The 23794-nt window shown below is 42.2% G+C and overlaps 1 protein-coding gene across 6 annotated transcripts in view; it reads right to left on the bottom strand.

Annotated features, from left to right (window-relative positions):
• tmem131l (transmembrane 131 like) overlaps nt 1–23367 on the bottom strand; it is a 167015-nt gene extending 143648 nt beyond the window's left edge. For 5 of the 6 annotated variants that reach the window (XM_078212840.1, XM_078212861.1, XM_078212851.1 and 2 more), the window contains exons 1-3: nt 23127–23354; nt 22707–22777; nt 15301–15344 (exon numbers count right to left, since the gene is read on the bottom strand). In XM_078212840.1, coding sequence (XP_078068966.1) covers nt 15301–15344; nt 22707–22777; nt 23127–23250 — 239 coding nt within the window. In that variant the 5' untranslated portion in view covers nt 23251–23354. Of the gene's footprint in view, nt 1–15300; nt 15345–22706; nt 22778–23126 lie in introns of all 6 variants that reach the window. The other variant, XM_078212869.1, reaches the window with a different exon arrangement.
• Nucleotides 23368–23794: the final 427 nt, after the last annotated feature.

Genomic DNA, 23794 nt, shown 5'->3' with positions numbered 1-23794 from the left:
GGTGTTTTTCCTTCATATTTAAAATAGAATTCTGCATCCAGCGTCAGAAACTGCCAGGTAGATTGACTTTTTAAAAATGCTGCAACTGGAACTCGAGGAAACTTTCAAGGTGCAGTCAATGGGGGCAGAGCGCTACAAGAGTTTAAATGTAACCACTGAAACCTACTTGAGGCATTATGCTTTTCTTACAGGTAAAAGTCAAAATGTAACTCAGGAACAGCTAAGAATCACATACAACTTCCACTGTGGGAATTTAAACAACTTGCATTTCAAATTCCATGTGGTAAGAGGAGATTCTAATGAAGCCAGAAAATCCAGACAAACAATAGCCTGTCAGATCTCTTCCATTCCACAGGAAACACCTAGAAACTGCTTCTAGCAGCAAACATTGCATAGTGGCTTTAAGAAACAAAGTTTCAAAAAATTAAGTTCACTTTGAGTGCCCATGCCGCAATTCTAACCTGGGCTCTGAGCTGGACCATAAATCCATTGCTGAGTGACCTGCTAAAAAGTATAGTAACCATCAATTCAATTTCTTCCAATTGATCGATCAACGGTACAGCAACTCCCCTTTCATCTCCGTTCCTTTACTGATCTTGTAAGGAACAGGCAGTGGTTTCATTCCTTACAAAGGCTAAGCAATAATTCCCATTCAAGGCTGGAACCCAGCACAGATGGGCAACAACCTAAATTCCAACTGATTCTTGCTAAGTTACATTCAGAGTATGCCAGAAAAGTCAGAATTTCAGGGCCAACACTGAATTTAAGCAAACAATGATATATGGCAAAAACTGGTTCAAGAATGGCATTAGCAAATCAGAAAATATATTCAAGTTCTCACATTATTTAGGCACTCACGCAATGTCAATTTCGATAGTGACAAGTGAAAACTCTTCATTTTATAATCCTACTCTCTCTGGCACTTTGCTAATTGTGCAAATATTGTGAAAAAAATTTCAACGAAAAGGAATAAAGGAAAAATAAATCTGTTTTTATTTGTCATTAGTACAAAGCTTCAGTAATAGGGACACTGTGGGACAGTGGTTAGCACTGCTGCCTCACAGCACCAGGAAACCAAGTCCAATTCCGGCCTTGGGTGACTGTGTGGTGTTTGCACAGTCTCCCCGTGTCTGCATAGGTTTCCTCCAGATGCTCCAGTTTCTTCCCACAGTCCAAATATGCGCAGGTTAAGTGGGTTGGCCATGCTAAATTGATCCTTAGTCTCTGAGGAATGTAGGTTCGATGGATTAGCCATGGTAAATGTGTGGGGTTACGGGGATACGGTGGGGGAAAGAGGGCCTGGTTAAGTTACTCGATCAGAGTCGGAGAAGAATCCATGGGCCGAATGGCCTCCTTCTGCACTGTAGAGATTCTATGATTTCAGTGTAATGCATATGCAAAGGCCAAGTTTCCATAATTCTGTCACACGTAAAACATTGATAAAATGCTCAAAACCAGACCAACGTGCAAGGCAGATATAAAATATTTGAATACTGAAAAGGTAAAACATTTGCTGCACATCAAAAAAAAAATGAAATTAGATATGCAGTTACACACAATGTGCTAAACTGTACCACTTTGATAAACCAGCATTTCTACTTTTCAAACAAACCTATCTATAAAGATATTCCTCCTACTCCCAACCCCAAAGCTATGCAGCATGACTTAAACAGCTTTGGTGATTTGTAATGTTAATACCATACTCTGTTCTTGCAAATTAATATAAATATTCCATATAACATGATTGATCAGAAAGGATTTGCCATAATTTGGATTGTACATCAAGTATACAGCAGTCATCTGGCCTAAATTTTATTCCATCCGCACGAGTGCTCTGCTTCTTCCAAAATTATCAGAATACTCCAGAATTAATCACCTCAACAGATACATTATATCTGGATCACAGCAAGCCAGCATGTCTCATTTATTCTGGCATCAAACGGCTTGGAAGTAAATAAAAGCAAAATTCTGCGGATGCTTGAATCTGAAATAATACAAAGTGTTGGAAAAACTCAGCAGGTCTGGCAGCATCTGTGGAGAGAGAGAAAAAAAAGAGCTAACGTTGAGTCCATATAACTTCTTCAGAGTAAACCTGGAAGTAAATGGGCAGCACAGTGGTTAGCACTGCTGCCTCACAGCGCCAGGGACCCGGGTTCAATTCCGGCCTCGGGTCACTGTCTGGGTGGAGTTTGCACATTCTTCCCATGTCTGCGTGGGTTTCCTCCAGGTGCTCCGGTTTCCTCCCACAGTCCAAAGATGTGTGGGTTAGGCCGATTGGCCATGATAAATTGTCCCTTAGCATCAGGGGACTAGCTAGGGTAAATGCATGGGTTTATGGGGATAGGGCCTGGGTGTGATTGTGGTCGGTGCAGACTCGATGGGCCGAATGGCCTCCTTCTGCACTGTATGATTCTAACTATCATAGAATCATAGTATGGCTACAGCACAGGAGGTGACCATTTGGCTCTCGTGTCTATGCCAGCTGTCTTTCAGAGCTACTCAGCTAGTCCCATTTCCCTGCTTTTTCCTCACAGGCCTGTAAATTTTCCCTTCTCCAGGAAACTATTCCATTTCCTTTTGAAAACCACAAGTGAAGTTGCCTCCACCACACACAGCAGTGCATTCCAGACTCTAACCACAAAATCGTTTTTCTCGCGTCTCCGTTGTTCCCTTTGCCAGTCATATTAAATTGGTGTCCTCTGGTTCTCAGGCCTTCTGCCAACAATAACAGTTTTTCCCTATCTACTCTTTCCAGAACCCTCATGATTTTGAACACCTCCATCAAATCACCCTTTAATCTTCTCTTCTGCAAAGAGAACAGCCCACCTCTGTCAATTGTAACTTGAAGTCCTTCATAAACCTTTTGTGTACCCTCTTCAACATCTTCACATCCTTCTTAATTTGTGGTGCCCAGAATTGGACAAAATACTTCAGCTGAGGTGAAATTAGTGTTTTAACATCCTTGCTTTTGTATTCTATGCCTCATTTATAAAGACCAGGAAACCATATGCCTATTAGCTGCTGTCTCAACCTGTCCTGCCAACTTAAACGTTTTGTGCATATATACGTGCCAGGTCCCTCTGCTCTTGCATCCATTTTAGAATTGTGCCAGGTATTTTATATTGCCTTTCCTCATTCTTCCAACCAAAATGCATCACATCACACTGCTTTGAGTTCAATTTTATCTGCCTTGTATACGCACATTGCACTAGCCTATGTCTTCTTGAAATTTGTCACTGTCCTCCTCAGTTTGTAAAACTCCTGTCTGAAAAACTGTTCACTACTACTCTGTTTCCTAACACTATCAACTTTATATGCATAGAAATAAAAGCAAAAGACTCTGAATGCTGGAAGTCTGAAATAAAACAGAAAATGCTTAAACTCAGCAGGTCTAGCAGCAACTGTGGAGAAAGCAACAAAGTTAACATTGGGAGTCCATGTAACTTTTCTTCAGAGCTGGAGGGGAAAATGTAATGGATTTTATACTGTTTAAGAGGGGGTGGAGCAGGTGAGGCAAAGCAGAAGGTGAAGGGTAGGTGGGAGCTCGGAAAATTTGACAAAGATGTTATGGGCACAAGATAAAGGGAGTGTTTAAGACAAAAGAAAGTGCTGATAGTGGCTTTATATATACTGCCTTTTGCTCCTTTTATTCAATGGGTTTCAAATCTGCTGACTGGCCTGTCAAATGGCACTTTATAAAATACCTTTTGGAAGTCCACTTTCACCACTGTCAGCCACATTAACATACTCTGGTACGTCAAAAAGCTCAATTTATTTAAGTATGATTAGCCTTTGGCAAGCCCTTGCTAGCTTTCCTCAATTCATTTTTGTTCAAGTGACTTGTTAACTTTGTCCCGGAACATCGTACCTAAAACCTTTCCAACCAGAGGTCAAAATGACTGGTCTGCAGTTGCTGGGTTTATCCTTACAATCTTTTGAATTATAGAATTTCTACAGTGCAGAATCAGTCTGTACCAACTCTCCAAAGGAGCATCTTACCCAGACCCTATCCCTGTAACCCCACATGTTTACCCTGCTAAACCCCCTAACCTATACATAGGAACATAGAAAAACTCCAGCACAAAACAGGCCCTTCGGCCCCACAAGTTGTGCCGAACATATCCCTACCTTTTAGGCCTACCTATAATCCGCGAGAGCCCCTCGGGGCTTGCCTTGAGACATCTTGAGACACTAAAGGGCAATTTAGCTTGGCCAATGAACCCAACTTGTACATTTTTAGACTGTGGGAAGAAACTCACACAGACACAGGGAGAACGTGCAAACTCCACACAGACAGTCATCCAAGACCAGAATGGAACCCGGGTCCCCTGGTGCTGTAAGTTAGCAGTGCTAAGCACTGTGCCAGCCAAACTGTAATTTGGCCAATAGGAAACAACAGCATGGGGCTTGTGGTGCAACATTTCAAATTCTTCAATTCAATGATACCAGCTCTATAATCCAAGGAGGATACAGATAGCGCCCGAATTGTGGTCGGTGCAAACTTGAGGGTTGAATAGCCTCCTTCTGCATTGTAGAGATTCTATGATTGGAAGATTAAGGCCAGTACCTCCACAATTTCCACCCTCATTCTCAGATACATGCCGTCCAGTCCCGGCAACTTAACTTTAAACAGCCAGTCTATCTAATACCCATCAATCTTTAGCACATCTAGTGACTCTTTGCTACCTGCTCTTTTACCATGTCTTCGGTAGAATTTGCTTCCATGGTAAAGACAGGTACAAAGCACTCACTTAATACCTCTGCCATGCTTTCTACCTCCAAGTGTTTAAAAATCACTCTTTTGATCAGCAACTCACATTTATATAGTGCCTTTACATAGGAAAAACACTCCAATTAGACAGAAAAAAAGCTAAAGCAAGGAAATATTGGAAGGGGTAACCAAAGGTTCAGTCAAAATTTAGGCAGTAAAATTCTGAGCAAAGGACCAAGACAATTGAAAAACATGGTTGTCAAAGGTGGGGCAAAGAGAGGACCAAATGCAAACAAGTTGGGGAAATGGAGCATTTGGGAGTACGGTTGGAAGATATTAGAATTAGAGACAGGTTAAAGTTAAAAATTAAAGATGAAAGAAGTAAAACTTAAAAGGACATTTTTTTAAAAAATTTGAGGCACAGGGAAACCAGGAATCAATGGAGATCAGCAATATTTAGAGCATTGTAAATTTCACTGTTTCAAACACAGTTGCCTGGAGTGTCAGTGACATATGGAGGGCCTATTCTAGACCCATGGCTAAAAAAGGTGGCAAGCAGTGACTGTGTCATTGACTCTTCGTTCCAGACTTCATGGAGAGTGAAGGAATACAAAGGCGCTCTCAGCCTGTTCTCACACCCCACCCAGGTCTACCAGGAATGCATTGAATGAGTCACCTATGCATTTTTTCAGATGTGTGGAGCAGAATTGGAGTAGAAACCTAGCACATCTTAAAATGAGGACAAAGAAAATATGCAATGCTTCGAATTAGACCAATGCTTTTATCTGCAGTTTGAATTTCAAAATTAGTTTTAATAACTTACAATAATAAAGAACAGCAAATTTAGATGCTTTCTGTTTTCTTTTCAGACTTACTTTCATACAAGAACAAGCCATTGGGATGAAATGTTCTGGGACAAAAGATCAAGTCACTTTTCAAAACATTTTTCAATTGCCTCCAATAAAAAAAACACGAGTGCATAAAACCATAAAAGTTAACCCATTGGATAAAAACTTACTGACCTCAAACATGATAGGTTTAGGGTTAGGTTGATTGGCCATGATTAAAATTGCCCCTTAGTGTCCTGACATGTGTAGGTTAGAGGGATTAGTGGGTAAAATATGTAGGGATATGGGGGTAGGGCCTGGGTGGGATTGTGGTCGGTGCAGACTCGATGGGCTGAATGGCCTCTTTCTGTACTGTAGGGTTTCTATGATTCTATGATAAAACATTGATGAGCTATTGTTGGAGAAGTCAAAAAGAACAGCTTCCATCATGATTGAACTTGTGTGGCCTTAGCATTGGGAACATTCTCAATCTTTCATTGCACTGAATTCTCTATTTATACTCATTCAAGGGATGGAATTTACTAATTTCACAACAGAGCCTAAATAAGCTCAATTATTTAATATCATCTTTGAATGGTGCAATGGTATCTAACTATGAGAATGCTCGTCCTAACCATGTTCAATTCTAATTTCATATACATAGAAATTATGACTATTTGGCAAGACTGATTAGACACTTTAGACCATCCACCTAGACTGAAAGAGGAAACTGATAAACTGAAGAAGGAGATCAGTTTTAGCATTTCTGTTCAATGGGAAACAAATGAGCAATGGCCTTGGCAAACTAAACTTCCAGTTGGGGCTTCAAACAAACGTTAATCCCCCTATTTGCACATGTAAAGGGACCTGTACCAATATGACAAATGGTAGACTTCTACTTTGGAATGAGTATATGCTTTCTGCCCAGCCCAGGATATTGGAAGCTTAAGAAGTTGTTTACCTCTGGTTGAGTCACATATCCAGTTATGATTTAACAAAGCCAATAGCTTTTATACTTTTGAGGAGGTTGGTGAAATGCTGGACATTGTATTCGCTTTAGTTTGGGGAAGGAGAAGTCGTGGTTGTTTTTGTCATCACAATATGCATGCATATCAAAATCTCTTCTACTCTGTTTATATTTATTGATTGTGTTCTATGGTCAATAAAAGTTACACCAAATGCTTTTTAATTCAGTGATATTCGTTTGGAGAGAGATGGAAAATGCTCAAGAGGAAGAAAACCCTTGAATTTTATTAGCTTTGGTTATCAGCTTTTCCGTCCTGTATGCTTTTAAAGACTTCACGACACACGATGGCGCAGAGTCGCTGAGCAGAAACTGATAGCCAAGTTCCGCACACATGAGGACTAAACCGGGATGTTGCGTTTATGACACACTATCAGTAACCCCCCACAGCTTGCCTCCTGGACTTGCAGAATCTCACTGGCTGTCCTGTCTGGAGACAATACACATCTTTTACCTGTGCTTAATGCTCCCTCCACTCACATTGTCTGTATCTTTAAGACCTGGTTGGCTGTAGAGATTCGCATTCTAATCAGTATTCTGTAACTTGATTTTGTGTCTCTGTGCCCTGTTTGAGAGCAGATTTCCACTCCATCTGACGAAGGAGCAGCGCTCCGAAAGCTAATGGCATTTGCTACCAAATAAACCTGTTGGACTTTAACCTGGTGTTGTTAAAACTCTACTGTGCTTTTAAAGGATGCAGGTTCTGAACATTTGAAGCTTCTTCCAGCAATTAATAATGCGGTGGAGGTGATGCAATGGAAAACTTGTAGAAGGCGCCACCACGATCACCTTCTAAGGGCAATTAAGGATGGGCAACAAATGCTGGCTTTTCCAGCAACACCCTCAAACCATGAAAGAATTTTTTTGAAGCCTCCATTCCTTATAAATGAGGCCACGACAACATCAGCAACAACTAGATTTTTCATCATGCTCTGCCAATCCAATGAAACGGAAGCCCAGCACACACAGAAACATACAAAATAGGTGTAGGAGTCGGTCATTCAGCCCTTGGAGCCTGCTCTGCCATACAATATCATAACAGATCTTTTATCTCAACGCCATACTCCCAAGCTCTCCCTATACCGCTCGACTCCTTTAGAATCTAAAAATATATTATTCCTTCTTATATTATATATACATATATTCAGTGATTTGGCCTCCACAGCCTTGTGTTAGAGAATTCCACAGGTTCACCACCCTCAGAACTGAATTGAGGAGAAATTTCTCCATTCAAAGTGGCCTAACCTACATCCTGAGACAGCCACCCCTCGTTCCAAATCCCCACAGCCAAAGGAAACATCATCGCTGCATCCAGTCTGTCCAGCCCTGTCAGAATGTTATACACTTTAATGAAATTCCTTCTCATTCTTCTGAACTCCAGTGGATACAGGCTTAAGTCAGCCCAATCTCTCCTCGTACTACAATCCTGCCATCCCACGAATCAAGTCTGGTGAACCTTTGCTATACTCCCTCTATGACAAGTATATCCTTTCTTACGGTACGGTGGCACAGTGGTTAGCACTGCTGCCTCACTGCGCCAGGGACCCGGGTTGAATTCCTGCCTTGGGTCACTATCCATGTGGAGTTTGCACATTCTCCCGTGTCCGCGTGGGTTTCCTCCAGGTGCTCAGATTTCCTCCCACAGTGCAAAGGTGTGCAGGTTAGTTGACTGGCCATGCTAAATTGATCCTAATGTCAGGGGGATTAGCCCGGTAAATTTGTGGGGTTACGGGAATAGGGCCTGGGTGGGATTGTGGTTAGTGCAGACTCAATGGGCCAAATGGCCTCTTTCGACAGTGTAGGGATTCCATGATAAATAAGGAGACCAAAACTGCATAATAATGCCCCAGATGTCGTCATCTCACCAGGCTCTGTACAGCTGCAATAAGTCATCCTTAACCCCGTACTCAAGTCCTCCTGCAATGAAGGCCAATATATCATTTGCTTCGAAACTACTTGATGTACCTGCATGCTTGCTTTCAATGACTGGTGTACAAGAACATACAAATCAGACATCACCAAACACAGGAACTGATGCCGATGCCACTGCAGCCCACCAATGGAATTTCTAATCCATGAACTACAATGCAGGTGGCTCTTAAAATAGACCTGCGCCTAAAAAAATGTCAGAAGGTGCAGAGGAACGTCAATTATAGGCTAGAATTGATGAATGAAATATTTACGAAACTCTTTCACTTTAAAACTGAAAATATTAACCTTTCTTTCTCCAATAAATTCTCTGTAGCACAACTTGCACTAACCTTCCAAACTAAACTAGATTTGCGAAAATTCTGATAGTCAAGTTTCCTCTGAATTCAGTTATTTCTAACTCTCGTGAAATATAGTAACTAGCTAAAAGAAAGTAAATGCTAGTTACCCACATTATGATCAGTAATCTTTACTTTAATTAACAGCTTATGGAACCAGCGACATTAAATTTCTTTAGGTCGAGTAGCTGTATTTTCACATGTACATTATAACTCATGCAAGCACCTACCAACCTGGTGATTAGGATGAGATATTTCCAGCTTCTCAAGGGTCTAGTGAGTAAAAAATCTCAAGGACTGAGCCATAGGGGTTAGAATTTCCCAGGTTCAACCACTATGCGTTGAGCTAGTTAATCTCATCCAGAGTAGTAGCTGAAATGCTAATAGCATCAGTCTCTGGGCCATGTGGCAGGAAATTTAGCCATGTTCCCCTGCCATTCCAGTTTCTATCAGAAATCAGTGCTGGAAAATGTATGTGTGAAAGACAAGTAATGGTCACTTGAATGAGATGCCAATGTGAGAATAAGTGTATTAAAGAGCTAAGGGAAAAAAAAGAGGAGCAAGAGAAAATAGACATAGTTCTTTGTTAAAATTTCAACATCCCAGTTATTACCTCTTTTCCTTTCCCTCTTGGACCCCCAACATAATTTAGATCAATAAAAAAAACTTAGTTAACATATTAATTCTATAAATTGTTCTGCTGTTTGGCCTTGGATTCCTGTCAAAGTCAGAACCAAAGAGCCATGAGTTCTGTAGCACAAGTGCACAGATGGTGTGTCCTTGAAATAGATTTCTGCTGCAGAAAGTTGAACTTCTTCAGAAAATATTACATCAGGTTTACTTTTTGAAACACTGGGTCGGATAACAGCAAGGAAAATAAATTTAAAGACAAACTTGGTCACTTCATCAAATTCAACAGCGCTAAAATTTTATTTAAAAATACTAAAAATTCATGCAACAAGTTTTCATCTCATCAGTAATAAATTACAAGAGAATGTATGTGCTTTGTATTTTAAAACTATTATTTGCTTGTTAAGATTTATATTTAATGAAAAAACAGCTTCCCCAATGACCTGGGGAGCTCATCTATTAACAACCTTACTTGTGTAGCCAGTGAAGTCCTGGATTCAATCACAAGTCTATGCTAAATCTTACTTGGTCAGGACAATGGAAATAGAGCTGACCTAGAAAAATTGCCCTAGATTTCCAAATATGTCAAGGTTGTGTCCTCCACCATTTAATAATTATCAACACTCATTAGCAAGACTTGTATCTCACTTTTGCAGTGTATTTATGCATGAGGGTAGCCAGCAATTGGAACGGCATTTTAACAAGGAGTCGTGGTCCAGTCAGACTAGCAGAGAGCATTCAAAATACACTCCATTTGTCCAGGTATCAGAGATCAGGTCATTAACGTGGCCCAGTCACACACAATCCTATAGCACAGTAAGTAGTCTCACAACACCAAGTTAAAGTCCAACAGGTTTATTTGGTAGCACGAACTTTCGGAGCGTTACCCCTTCATTGGGTGAGTGAAGAGCTTGATTCACGAACAGGGCATATATAGACACAAACTCAAGATAATAGTTGGAATGCGAATCTTAACAGGTAATCAATTCTTTACAGGTGCAGACAATGTGAGTGGAGAGGGGGCTAAGCACAGGTTAAAGAGATGTGAATTGTCTTAAGCCAGGACATTTAGTGAGATTTTGCAAGCCCAGGCAAGTTGTGGGGGTTACATTGTCTACCTGATACGCTGCAGGAAAGGATGTCCCGAGGCATGGTACATTGGCGAGAACACGCAGATGCTATGACAACAGATGAATGGACACCGCTCGACAATCACCAGGCAGGAGTGTTCCCTTCCTGTCGGGCAACACTTCAGCAGTCAAGGGCATTCAGCCTGATCTTCGGGTAAGCATTCTCCAAGGCGACCTTCACAACACAGCAGAATCGCTGAGCAGAAACTGATAGCTAAGTTCCACATACATGAGGACGGTCTCAACCAGGATCTTGGGTTCATGTCACACTACCTGTAACCCCCACGACTTGCCTGGGCTTGCAAAATCTCATTAACTGTCCTAGCTGGAGACAATACACATCTCTTTAACCTGTGCTTAACCCCCTCTCCACTCATTGTCTGTACATTTAAGACTTGATTACCTGTAAAGACTCGCATTCCAACCATTATCTTGTAATTGAGTTTGAATCTATATATGTCCTGTTTGTGAACCAAACTCTTCACTCACCTGAAGGGGCAACACTCCAAAAACTCGTGCTACTAAATAAACCTGTTGGACTTTAACCTGGTGTTGCGAGACTACCTACTGTGCCTACTCCAGTCCAAAGCCAACAACTCCACATCAATCCTATAGCAATCTCGCACTAGGAAACAGAAATTGAAGGAGGAAGCAGCAGATCAGAGATTAATCACCAGGGCACCTCGCAGTTGGTGGAAAACAGACCTACTGGCAGTCAGGCAGCTGCAATAGATGCAGTTTCCATTGTCCTGTTGCTTGGTCCTCTGAACCGAAAAGGGGAGCGAGAGAGAAATTTCCATATGCAAGATCCACTGACAACCTCTTGCAGCACCTGAAAATGGATGCCCTTTCAGTATACAGACTGGAAAGTGAAACAGGAGGATTAAGAAATCTTCCCTCATGCCTCATTACCAGGGCTGCCCTGTCCCTGCGCTCATCTGGAGGACGATCTGGAAATCTTAAAGTTCAAAGTATATTTATTAGTGTCACAAGTAGGTTTACACTGACACTGTAATGAAGTTACTGTGAAAATCCCCTAGTCACCACGCTCCGGCGCCTGTTCGGGTACACATGGAGGGAGAATTTGCCATGGTCAATGCACCTAACCAGCACATCTTTCGGACTGTGGGAGGAAACCGGAGCACCTGGAGGAGACCCACATAGACACGGGAAATCTTAACTCAATGTCAAGAGTATAGGCGTCCAAAATAATGTTTTCCTGTTCCCTTTTCCTCTCCATGGCTTTAAGGAGAACCAGCTTGGGAATGATATTTTCAAAAATGGGATTAAAAAGCACATTACATCAAAATAGTTCCTAATACACTCTGGCAAACACATGAGATAAAAGAGTTATGAAATAATGTTTTTCTAGATAGCAATTAAAATCATTAAGGGGACAGCTGTTTTACTGTTAAAACAAATGAATTATCTTAGAAAATACAGTGGTGACTGGTCAAAACAAAATCACCATTTTTGTTGGTACTAAGGATGATAAATTGAAACGGTTTGATCTGCCAAGGAAAATTATATCCATAATTGGGCTCAAATTAGCAACCTGACTCAGAGAAGCTTTAACTTGTGTGAAAAATAAGTGCAACAAGGTGTGATTTTTAAAAAATATATCTTTTGAGCAGAGCAGCAGAAGCTTAAATTCTACACCTAGGCCTGACTTTGTTTGATGTGAGCATTAGCTGGCCAACACTGACATCCGTTCTACTTTCCTTCTACTTCAAATTTTAGTTCAGTCCATGGAGACTTACAACATAATATATATTATGAAGCTGCAGCATATCAGACTATACGTACTTAGCAACCACTCCATTTAAACTGGTAAAAGGTCAATTAATTTCTTAACCCTCGGTCCTAGGACAGCGGTTTTCAGCCTTTTTTGGTAAGAAATCCTTTAATGTATTGTGAAATTCTGTGAAACCCCAATCCCCTCCTCCATTCCCACCATACAAAGCAAAAATGAAACAAAGTAAAACACAATTGAGTGAATAGAATTTTGGTCAGGAGGACTAATGGAAGAGAAGATGCTTAGGGACAGCTGATTAGTTAGATGAAGTCCATGATATCCTCGCTCTTATTTCTGGAGGCGAGGGTGGAGGGGATAGAGAATGTCTATTTGCATAGAGAAAAGAAGCAGGGCTTACCCTTATATTTCAAAATGGTCCTGGATTAGTGAACAGTTTTAGCAAATGAGAGCAAGAGCACGTGGTCCAGCCAGTTTTGGCAGTGGATGGCTAAGCCTGTTGTCCACTAGATCCTTGCCAGTCTGCACTGCATGAACTTAAAGTGGAGACAAGGGTCGTATCAGGGGTATGACCCGAGTAATGGTTTTACTGGGGACTCTGGCATCAAAGATGGGGATGAGGGTGTAGTTGAGCAAGTAAGTAGCTGCAGAAATGTTGTAGCAAATGAAAGGCCAATGGCTAGATAGTTGGAATTTTGGAAGTGCAATTGTGAAGGCAATTGAGGATAGTTTTCCAGGGAGGGATACAGGAGGTAGTAGGCTTGGAGCACGGAAGGGGGATCTAGGCATGAAAGGTTATGGTGAACTAGTTTAACCTTTCACAACCAGATCAAATAGCCTCAACTCTAACTGATATGATAAGATTAGCAAGACTATTATGTAATTGAATAAATATGTTACAAATAACTATAAATCAAAGTTATAGCTCTGGACATGTGCATTAAAATTTACTATTCCAAGGAGTTTTGTGTACCTGCTCAGCTGCTCCCAACACACGTGCTGCCATTCAGACAGTCTCAACCCTCCTTGCACGACAAAAACTGGATCAACTCTCCTGACATAAATGATGCTGCAAACCCCCACATGCAGACAGGAAGTGGAGCCTGGTTGGAATACTGGGATTGGTCAGTTGAAGAGTGAGCTAAAACTCAGGCTCCATTAGTGTAGTCTGGGCTTTGCAGAACCCTCCAACCCATTCCTTACCCACCCAAGTTGCCTTCACATCTCTGTAAGGGAAGCTGTAATCAAATACACCAAATCATCCTTATTTCAGTCCTTAGAGCATATTGTAACCTAGCACTCAAAATAAACATTTAAAGAAAAACTATTATTAAAAGCTTTTCATTAATCTGGGCTATGTGGGAATTTTAATTTATCACACCCCATTGGGAAACTGAAGGACTGTGTGTATCACCACTTTTACTCTCGGCTGAAGCTGGGATACAATATTACCTGATCCTGTAAATTAGCCACATGGCAGGTTCAGTTATTGCCTATATCTCATAATTTTCTTCATTATCAGAGGTTTATTTGTTGGTGGGGTGGAAAGGTTGTAAGCTGAAGCAACGGTGGCACTAATTGATCAAAGGAACTCTATGTAGATTGTAGCACAGACAAAGACACAAACACCTGAAACTTTTACAGTTCTCTTGATCTCTCATCGTAAGTTTGCCAAAAAAAAAAGCATATGAGAGTTTACAATGTTTACACAGGTTTTATGGAGATTGGGAGTGTGCTGCATAAAATCTACTCCTAGATTATTATAGATAACTCAATCTATCATGCAACCAGTAATCAAAATAATCAAGACCAAAGCTTTAGGATCTGCATCTATAACAGGTCTTAATATAAGTAATTGAAGCTGAAACCTTCGATAGCCCAATTGACATTCAAGTGAACCGTTTAAATGATGAGTTGACAATAAACTAGTTATGCAGGTAGATGGAATTTGATTCTAGTGATCAGGCTGGTGTACTGGAAGTTTACAATCTTTGTATCTACCGCACAAAGATATACAGGTTTCACCCTGAAGATTGGAAGCTTGAGGCAGGTTACCTATTCACCAAGAAGTAGCAAGAAATTAATCAAATGTCATTCTGGAAGCTATGAGCCATTCATTGCTGGAGCCACTGACTTTGCCACTGCTTTTCATATTTTAGAACAAAAGGATATTACTACTTGGGTGATTTTGTTCAGTCAACTTGGTGGGTTAGTCTGTAAAAGTTTAGAAAAATATCATTCCTGTCTACGCTGCAGGGCAATACTGCAGACATTTTAAATCATAAGATGGGTGGTTAAAAGCTTTCGAGGCATATCTAGTGAGCACTAACCAGCCAGACTGCTTGCATGCAACTGATTAAATAGTGAAAGCATTGACAAAGATGTGACAACAGACTACCAATCTGTTTAACATGTTGGACAGGTAACCACAAAGTACAGAAAAAAAATCAATTGTTACATGACTGAAAATGATGCATTTATTTGCCACATTAAAATACTCTTTTAAAAAGTACTCAAGCTACCCATTGGTTGAATGAAGTTCTCCAATGCAAAAGCTTGCACCATGACGACATGGTGGTTATCTGTGGAATATGAGAGACAAAGCCACTCACGCACACATTCTCTCTCCCCCTCTCCCTCTGGACAATATTCGGGGGATTTGATTCTTCCACCCATCTCCAGTTCAGAATGCTAATGGCAAACGGTGCAGTTCAATAAGCATTGTGGTTAACAGAACACAGATTAGGGATGTTCAGCAGCTCCGTAACTCTATGGTTTATGGCCACACAACAAACCCAGATGTTCTAACTGTTAATAAAGAGCTCTTAGACCAAACTTCATTTTTAAAATGCAGTTGCTTTAAAAGCTCTTAGTATGATTTGGTGCAGCAAACTTTTCCATTGTGATTTTACTAGTGGTTAGAGTTACAATGTGGAAACAGAATATGATCAATTTTACCTTTGCTCCAGAGGCAGGTCATCTACACTCTGTTCAGAAGTAGTCTGCAAAGCAAGAGGGAAAGAACAAAATTATTTGAATGACATACAAAATCACGATCTCCTTGAATATAATGATTCTAAAGTGTACTTTATGGACACAGCAATTATTTTAAAAGTAAGACTACCAGCGAGGTGTATGATGCTCAATCTTGAAAATTTGTACAAGAATACAAAAGAAAAATGAAAAATCTGAATACTACAGGTGCTGGAAGCCGGATGTAAAATGCTGGAAATACTTAGGGACAGGCAGCTCTGTGGTGAGAGAAGCAGAGTGAACATTTCAGGTCTGCGGCCTATTAAGACAGTTCTTTTGTTTTTCTTCCTAGAAGGAAAGTTTACCAATAATTAAACAGTTTGAGATGTGCACTCAGTGGTCATGCAGCTTGCTGAATTGTGTGAACACTGCCGGTTCTCAAAGAGCATGCTGCACAAAGTTTGTGGCAATTTCAAAGGCAAGTCGCTACAAAAAAGGCCAAAATGCATCTTTTAGCATTCGCTCATTTCATAATGAACATTTAGGAGTGATTGCTTACTCCTTCTTTGCTTAGCCTACAGATTTGGAATACCTCCCTTTGTATCCTCCAAAGGACCTATTGAGGCACTCGTCACTCTTTACAAGTATCAATGGACTTCCCGACAAGTGAACCTACTGGAGACTAATCTTGCTAGCCATTGAGGCCTGATTACCATGGGGACACAGATGTTATTGAGATTCACGTTCCAGGTTCAACACCTGAAAACAAATATAGAACACCTGACTTTGCCATGAGTAGGCCTACACACTGGTGAGGCAGCTGCTCTTGCTTTGTGCAGACTTACGGTTTCTCAATTAGTCTGATTTTTTTTAAAAACCTGGACATAAAGAGAGAAACAGCAGCTGCTGCAAGTAGTCGGGGAAAATAATTTTTCTGCTAGCTACCAGGCAGAATGCTCATAAAAGCTTGTTCTCTTGGTAAAGGGAAGGAACCTACAGAGATTTGAGGCCATTGGAAATTTCGCCCTGATGAGGGAGGGGAAAGAATCATTAAAGTGAGTCTTGATGTTGGAAGGTTCAGGAACTCTCAGAGGACTGAGGGACAGGACCTTTGACAGACACTGAACATTACAACTCAGCGAAATGGCAAGCCATGAATGGACTGAAAGCCGTGAATGCCTTTGAACTTTCTCGTAAAGATTGAAATTACGTAAAGAACATGCAGTAATGTAGAAAGATATATGTGGCGTGGGATTATTGGTCGAGTTAAGACAGCAACATTTTTCCTGTAGTTGAGTATTGGTTGCCTGCCAAGTAATGTTTAGACAATGTTGATTTTAGTTTGTGGAAATAAAGTCATAAAACTTAAATTTTGCCATGCAATTCTTTCAAGTTGATTACTGGAAATTCAACTCTTTTTTAAAGTTATCTGTCTCTACACATTTGTAACAAGTGATTTCAGCTTATATCTCAAACTCATTCTGCCCCCTCTTTTTCAAGTTTATTGTCCTCCTTTCCTCCCAGAGTCTTTCCCTCCATATACCCACATTCGCAGCCATCCCCTCGATCTTGCCACTCAAATGTCCTCTTTATTTCCACTGTTTCAAAGATAAGGTAATCTCTGATCGGTTCCTTGTATCACTCTCCACCCATATAACTCTATCCCTTCCCAGTCCAGTTCCTTCAGGTCCACCTCTGGCCAGGGGTGGGGTTCAAGTCACTTAAAACTTTCAAACTCCAAACTGATGAGCGTTTGGCCCTCCATTCACCATGACATTTCTGCAGCTACCAATATGATCGATCAAATCATCACCTTCACTTTTGATCCTTTTATCCCTAGTAAAAATTTAATAGTCTTATCCTCATTTCCAAATCCCTCCATGATCTCACCACTCCTTTGTAATCACCTCCAGTCCCTCCTGAGATCTCTGCACCCCTCACATATACAATAGTGGAACGATGATAGGCCTTGCTAAGCTCTGGAATTCCCTCTCCACCTCTCTCTTCTTTAAGATGCTTCTTAAAATCTACCACTTCAACCAAGCTTTCCGTCACTTGTCCTAATACATCATAGCTTAGTGTGAAATATTATTTGGTAACCATCCTGTGAAGCACTTTGGAATGCTCTCCACCACTAAAGTCTCTATATAAACGCAAATTGCAACTTTAACAACTTCAACTTTACCAGCTTGGCTTCTAAAATCTGAATTACCAATAAATTTCCCCTATGATCTCAAGAATTATTACTATTCACAAGGAGGAAGATAAATCTACTTACAAAAACTATAGGAGGATTTCCCTCCTGTCCATCACGGATAAGAAGCCCATATGCTTCTGAACCACCTTCATCCTGTCACAAAGAGCTTCCCAGAAACCCAGTGTGGCTTCTGACCATTGTGATGTACTGTGGAGATGGTCTTTGTGGCCAGGCAATCCAAGAAAAATGCCTGGAGCAAAACTAAGAATTGTTCCTCACCATCAACCTGACCAAGGCATGAAGCTCATTGGATCATCCTCTAACACTTGGGTTGCTCACTGAAGTTTGTTACCATCCCAAGACTATTAAGTGTGCCAGCGCTGCCTTCTTCAAGTTGCGCCAATGTGTCTTTAATAACAGGGACCTTTGGAAATCAAGAGTCCTGGTTACGTTGACCACCCTTCTCTACTGTAGCAAAACCTGGACTGTCTATCAATGCCATATTAAGATCATTGAGATCTTCCATCAGCAGTGAGTGCTTTGAATTCTGGGGATCAAATGGAGGATCGCCAGGCCAAAGCTAGAATCACCCGTGAAGCTGCATCTACCAGCATCAAAGCCCTGTTCCTGTGGAACCAAACTCCAATGGACGGATCATTGTGTTCAGATGCCCAGAAACCACCTCCCTTGGCAGGTTCTCTTCTCCCAGCTCTCCATTGGCCAAAGGAAAAGATACAAAGATAGGTTCAAGGCCATCCTGAACCAATAACACCACTGACTGGGAGAAGGCGGCTGCTGACTGCTCAGCATGGCTTCAACTAGTCCATCGAAGCACAAGCTGCATCATACTCAGCGAGCAGAACAGCAGCGGCAGAGGAAGAAGAGGGAAGTCAACCCAGGGCTGCGAATTCCACTCCCCTGCACAACCTGCCCCCATGGAAGAACTTGTGGATCCAGAAGTGGGCTCCTCAGTCGTCCAAAGACTCACCAAGCCTGATGAGTTATTATAGCCAGTGGGGCTATCCATGTTGAAATATATCACATGACATTACTAATGTTATACAGTGCTCGCATCAAAGTGCAGCATGTTAGATTGTCACAGGATGTAGTTATCTCTGCACAATAACCATTAACACAAGGGAAATAAACCTACCATTACCCATAAACCCGAGCCTAATCTCGCCCATCTGAAGATGAGATTGCACCACGTTTGTCAGAAGAAATCATCACAACCACTGATCTCAAAACTAAAACAAACTAAACAACATGTCTTATTAACACACAAGGGCACATCTCACACAGATCAGGAATCACTGTAGCTGTCAACAATCAATGACCTTAGATTTCCCCAAACCGGCCAACAGACCCACAGACACTGCAAGCTGGTGAAAAAAAATACTCTCTTTGAGATAGGTTCATGCAGGGCGAACGGACATAATCCAAAAGATTTGAATGCGTAAATTAGATCAAATTGATTATAATGTAATATAATCATAAAATATTGTAGAAGTACAATAAGCACTCAGGTTTCAACTGAAGATATTAAACTCAAACCCTAAGCAACAATGAGGAAACATATATTTCTCGTGCAAGGTCATGCCATTAATGAATGTTTTAAGGGAAATTAAAAAGAGAATACAATTTCTACAAAAAAAATGCAAACCAGTGAAGGGGCTTGCTAACACAAAACAATGACAGAGCACTCAACAAGTACTTGTGAATGGCCACATCAGAACAGTTTTTCTGTCTTCAAAAGACATTGCCACGAAGATAAAGATCCAGAATTTGCGAATAAAATAATGCACACTGTTTAATGCACATTGTTGATTTGTAAATAACCTATCAATCTATGGTAAGAGATATATATCACAATCTACAAATAACTACAAATTACTGGGCAATTTAAGCATTTTGTCTGTACCCTTGCAATAATGAGAACTCACCCTCAACTTCCCTGTCCATTCACATATTACTGCATTTGCACCGTTAAAAATCACTGGAGAGTTAGGGATAGCACATAACAGTTACTCAACGAATGAGATTTGTGTTCCTGCAATGCCATTCAACCTCTCGAACCCAGAAATTAAACAACTCATACTTGTAGGTAAATTGTTCTTTGTTTTTCAAGTTTCTAACCTTTTCTCAACCCAATTTTTCTTTCCCTCTGTACCTAATTTGACTAACTCACCATTTCCTTCACTGTCATTCTCCATAAGACATAGGAGCAGAATTAGGCCACTCGGCCTATCGAGTCTGGTCCATCATTCAATCATAGCTGATATTTTTATCATCCCCATTCTCCTGCCTTTTCCCCATAACCCTTTATTAATCAAGAACCTATCTATCTCTGTCTTAAAGACACTAAATGACCTGGCCTCCACAGCCTTCTGTGGCAAAGAGTTCCACAGATTCTCTGGCTGAAGAAATTCCTCCTCATCTCTGTTTTAAAGGATTGTCCCTTTAGCCTGAGGTTGTGCCCTCTGGTTCTAGTTTTTCCTACTAGTGGAAACATCCTCTCCACACCCAATCTATCTGGGCCTCACAGTATCCTGCAAGTTTCAATAAGATCCCCCCTCATCCTTCTAAACTCCAACGAGTCCAGACCCAGAGTCCTCAATCGTTCCTCATACGACAAGCTTTTCATTCCAGGGATCATTCTTGTAAAGCTCCTCTGAACCCTTTCCAAGGCCAGCACATCCTTCTTTAGATAATGGGGCCCAAAGCTGTTCACAATACTCCAAATGGGGTCAGACCAGAGCCTTATACAACCTCAGAAGTACATCTCTGCTCTTGTATTCTAGCCCTCTCGACATGAATGCTAATAATGCATTTGCCTTCCTAATTGCCAACCGAACCTGCACGTTAACCTTAAGAGAATCTTGAACAATGAATCCCAAGTCTCTTTGTGTTTCTGATTTCCTAAGCATTTTCCCATTTAGAAAATGGTCTATGCCTCCACTCCTCCTTCCAACTTGCATAACCTCACTTTTTTCCACATTGTATTCCATCTGCCACTTCCTTGCCCACTCTCCTAACCTGTCCAAGTCCTTCTGCAGCCCTCCTGCTTCCTCAATACTGCCTGTCCCTCTACATATCTTTGTATCATCTGCAAACTTAGCAACAGTGCCTTCAGTTCCTTCTTCCAAATCGTTAATGTATATCGTGAAGTTGTGGTCCCAGCACCGACCCCCGAGGCACACCACTAGTCACCGGCTGCCATCCTGACAAAGACCCCTTTATCCCCCCTCTCTGCCTTCTGCCAGTCAGCCAATCCTCTATCCATGCCAGGATGTACCCTTAACACCATGGGCACTTAACTTATTTAACAGTCTCCTATGCAGCATGTTGTCAAAGACATTCTGGAAATCTAAACAAATCACGTCCACTGGTTCTCCTTTACCTAACTTCCTTGTTACCTCCTCAAAGAACTCTAACAGATTTGTCAGACATGACCTCCCCTTGACAAAGCTTTGCTGACTCAGTCCTACTTTATCATTCATTTCATTCTCTACCCTTATAGGGTGGCACAGTAATTACTGCTGCTGACTCACAGAGCCAGGGACCCGGGTTCGATTCCTGGTTTGGGTCACTGCCTGTGTGGAATTTGCATGTTCTCTCCATATCTGCATGGATTTCCTCCGGGTGGTCTGGTTTCCTCCCACAGTCCAAAGATGTGCGGGTTAGGTGCATTGGCCATGCTAAATTCTTTAAGTTTATTTATTAGTCACAAGTAAGGTTTACATTAACACTGCAATGAAGTTACTGTGAAATTCCCCTAGTTGCCACACTCAGGCACCTGTTTTGGTCAATGCACCTAACCAGCACGTCTTTCCGACTGTGGGAGGAAACCAGAACACCCGGAGGAAACCCACGCAGACACAGGGAGAACATGCAAACTCCACACAGTGACCCAAACCGTGAATCAAACCCAGGTCCCTGGCTCTGTGAAGCTGCAGTGCTAACCATTGTGCCACCATGCCGCCACTCCATCAGAGTACTCAAACTGGTGTCGGAGTGTGGTGACTAGGGGATTTTCATAACTTCATCACAGTGTTAATGTAAGCCTACTTGTGACACTAATAAATAAACTTTAAAGATCATTGCTTAAGGGAATAAACTGCTAAGCCTATCATTCATCCGTATGTCCCAGATGCCCGTTTCAACCCACTAACACTCACTTCCAGCAACTTGGCAAACACACCAACTCAAGGGCATTAACAAATTCTGGGCCATTATTCTGTTAAGAAAAGTCAAAGATTTTACAAAGGGAGAAATTATCAATGCTCTAGTTTGGTAAAGGCTGATGAGAAGGAAGGCTACTCACAAAAAGTATTCAGCGGGCCTTAGGCCACACTGACGTATGGTTGTGTATACACACAGGAAAAAGTTAAAGTACTGCTCCAGAATTGTGTGCGCGTTGCCAAGTAGGCGGGTCTATTACAGCTAATTTTGTTTGTGAATTCAGACATAGTTTACAAGCTTTGTTACGACGTTAATTTCTTCACAAGTTCACCTCTTTCAATTAAAGCTACTGCAATGCTGTCCGAAGCTACAATGTCAACATGATCAAGGTATACTATGATAGAAAAAGTATTTGTTGAACAAGTGGTTAAACAGAACCCTTTAAAATTAATTCATTTGCAAATTCACAACACTTAACTGTACAAATAAAAAATGGAATGCAGATTTGTACACCAGAAACTAGATTAAGGCATCCGTCACTGGAGTTTGTAACCATCTGATTCAGTTATCTGATGAACTTTCACAAGTGAAAAAAATGCAAATCAGCTAAGTGGAGTAATACTAATGATCTGTGTTCCTTATTTTAAAAATAACCTTCCTGTTAACAAGACATAAAGAAACAGAATTTTAGTGATGCCAAAGCAGAACAATGAATGTTGGCAAGTTTATATTGATGAAAGTAGGTGTATTATAATGTTTGATAGCTCAGCCAGCTGGAGAAATGCTGGAGTAGAAATAAGTTGGTATGCACGCTTCGATTACACCTCTAAATAATTAATTAGCTCTTACCATCAGCAAGACAGAGTTATTGTTACTATGGGAGGTCATCTTGATCACATATTAACCAAAAAAACACACAAAATAGAATTTGACACCTGGCTGCGGGGAATTCCCGCTTCCCAAACAAACAATGTTATGAATATAACTGGAGACTTTATTCCAAATTTCTCACCTGAGTGGGGATTAACACATCTCCCTCCTCTGCCTGCCACAGCTCCACTACCTTGGGGCTTTCGGCAAGTGCTATTGGAAAAAATATATACATCTTTTTTAGTGAAAGCGAAACGGCTTCGACACGAAGAACGCGGAAAGGAATAGTAAATAATTATACTTCAGACTTAAAACAACAACTAAATAACTGCGACAGCGTGAACCCCAGTGTTGAGGTTTGGAGCCACGAGTGGGAGAGGGGGTGGGGGGGGACTGAGAGCACGTTGCTGTGGGTCACCAGAGGAGAAGCGTGTTCATGGCTCAACATACACCCTGTCAAACTACAGGCTTCACAAACATTTAACATCGGGGGGTGGGGGGGGGGCTTTAAAAAAAAACACTCAGAAGACGAAACGGTATCACACAGACATAATTCCCAGACCTTGTGCTGCGGACGTCCCTTGTCGAAAGCTGGGTGAAATGAGCTGCAGGACGCCCAACACTAACTTTATCCATTGAGCCCGGTGGCAGCAGCGCCGAGCCGCCTGTGTACACAGCCCCGCCATGCTGCTCAACGTCCCCTCACAGAGAGAGAGAGAGAGAGCGCCTCCGCTCGCGCCTCCGACACCGCGCGCGCACTCAGCTTCCCTTCCCCGACACTCGGGCTCGCTCGCGCGCGCGCGCGCGCGCGGTCTCGCTGCCACAGTTAGCAGGCTGCGCGGCGCGGGGCTCTGCGCGGGCGGCGCGGGGCCCTGGGTGTTGGGCGGGGTTTTGGGTGTTGGGCGCGGGGCGGTGCGCGGGCGGGGCGGTGCGCGGGCGGGGCGGCGCGCGGGCGGGGCGGGGCTCTGGGTGTTGGGCGGGGCTCTGGGTGTTGGGCGGGGCTTTGGGTGTTGTTCGCGGGCGGGCGGGGCTCTGGGTGTTGGGCGGGGTTTTGGGTGTTGGGCGCGGGGCGGCGCGCGGGCGGCGCGCGGGCGGGGCGGGGCTCTGGGTGTTGGGCGGGGCTTTGGGTGTTGTTCGCGGGCGGGGCTCTGGGTGTTGGCGGGGCTTTGGGTGTTGTTCGCGGGCGGGGCTCTGGGTGTTGCGCGCGGGGCGGCGGGCGGGACGGGGCTC

Source organism: Mustelus asterias, chromosome 1, assembly GCF_964213995.1.
Source record: "Mustelus asterias chromosome 1, sMusAst1.hap1.1, whole genome shotgun sequence".
NCBI classification, from domain to species: Eukaryota; Metazoa; Chordata; class Chondrichthyes; order Carcharhiniformes; family Triakidae; genus Mustelus; species Mustelus asterias.
This window is presented reverse-complemented; position numbering and strand designations above follow the sequence as displayed.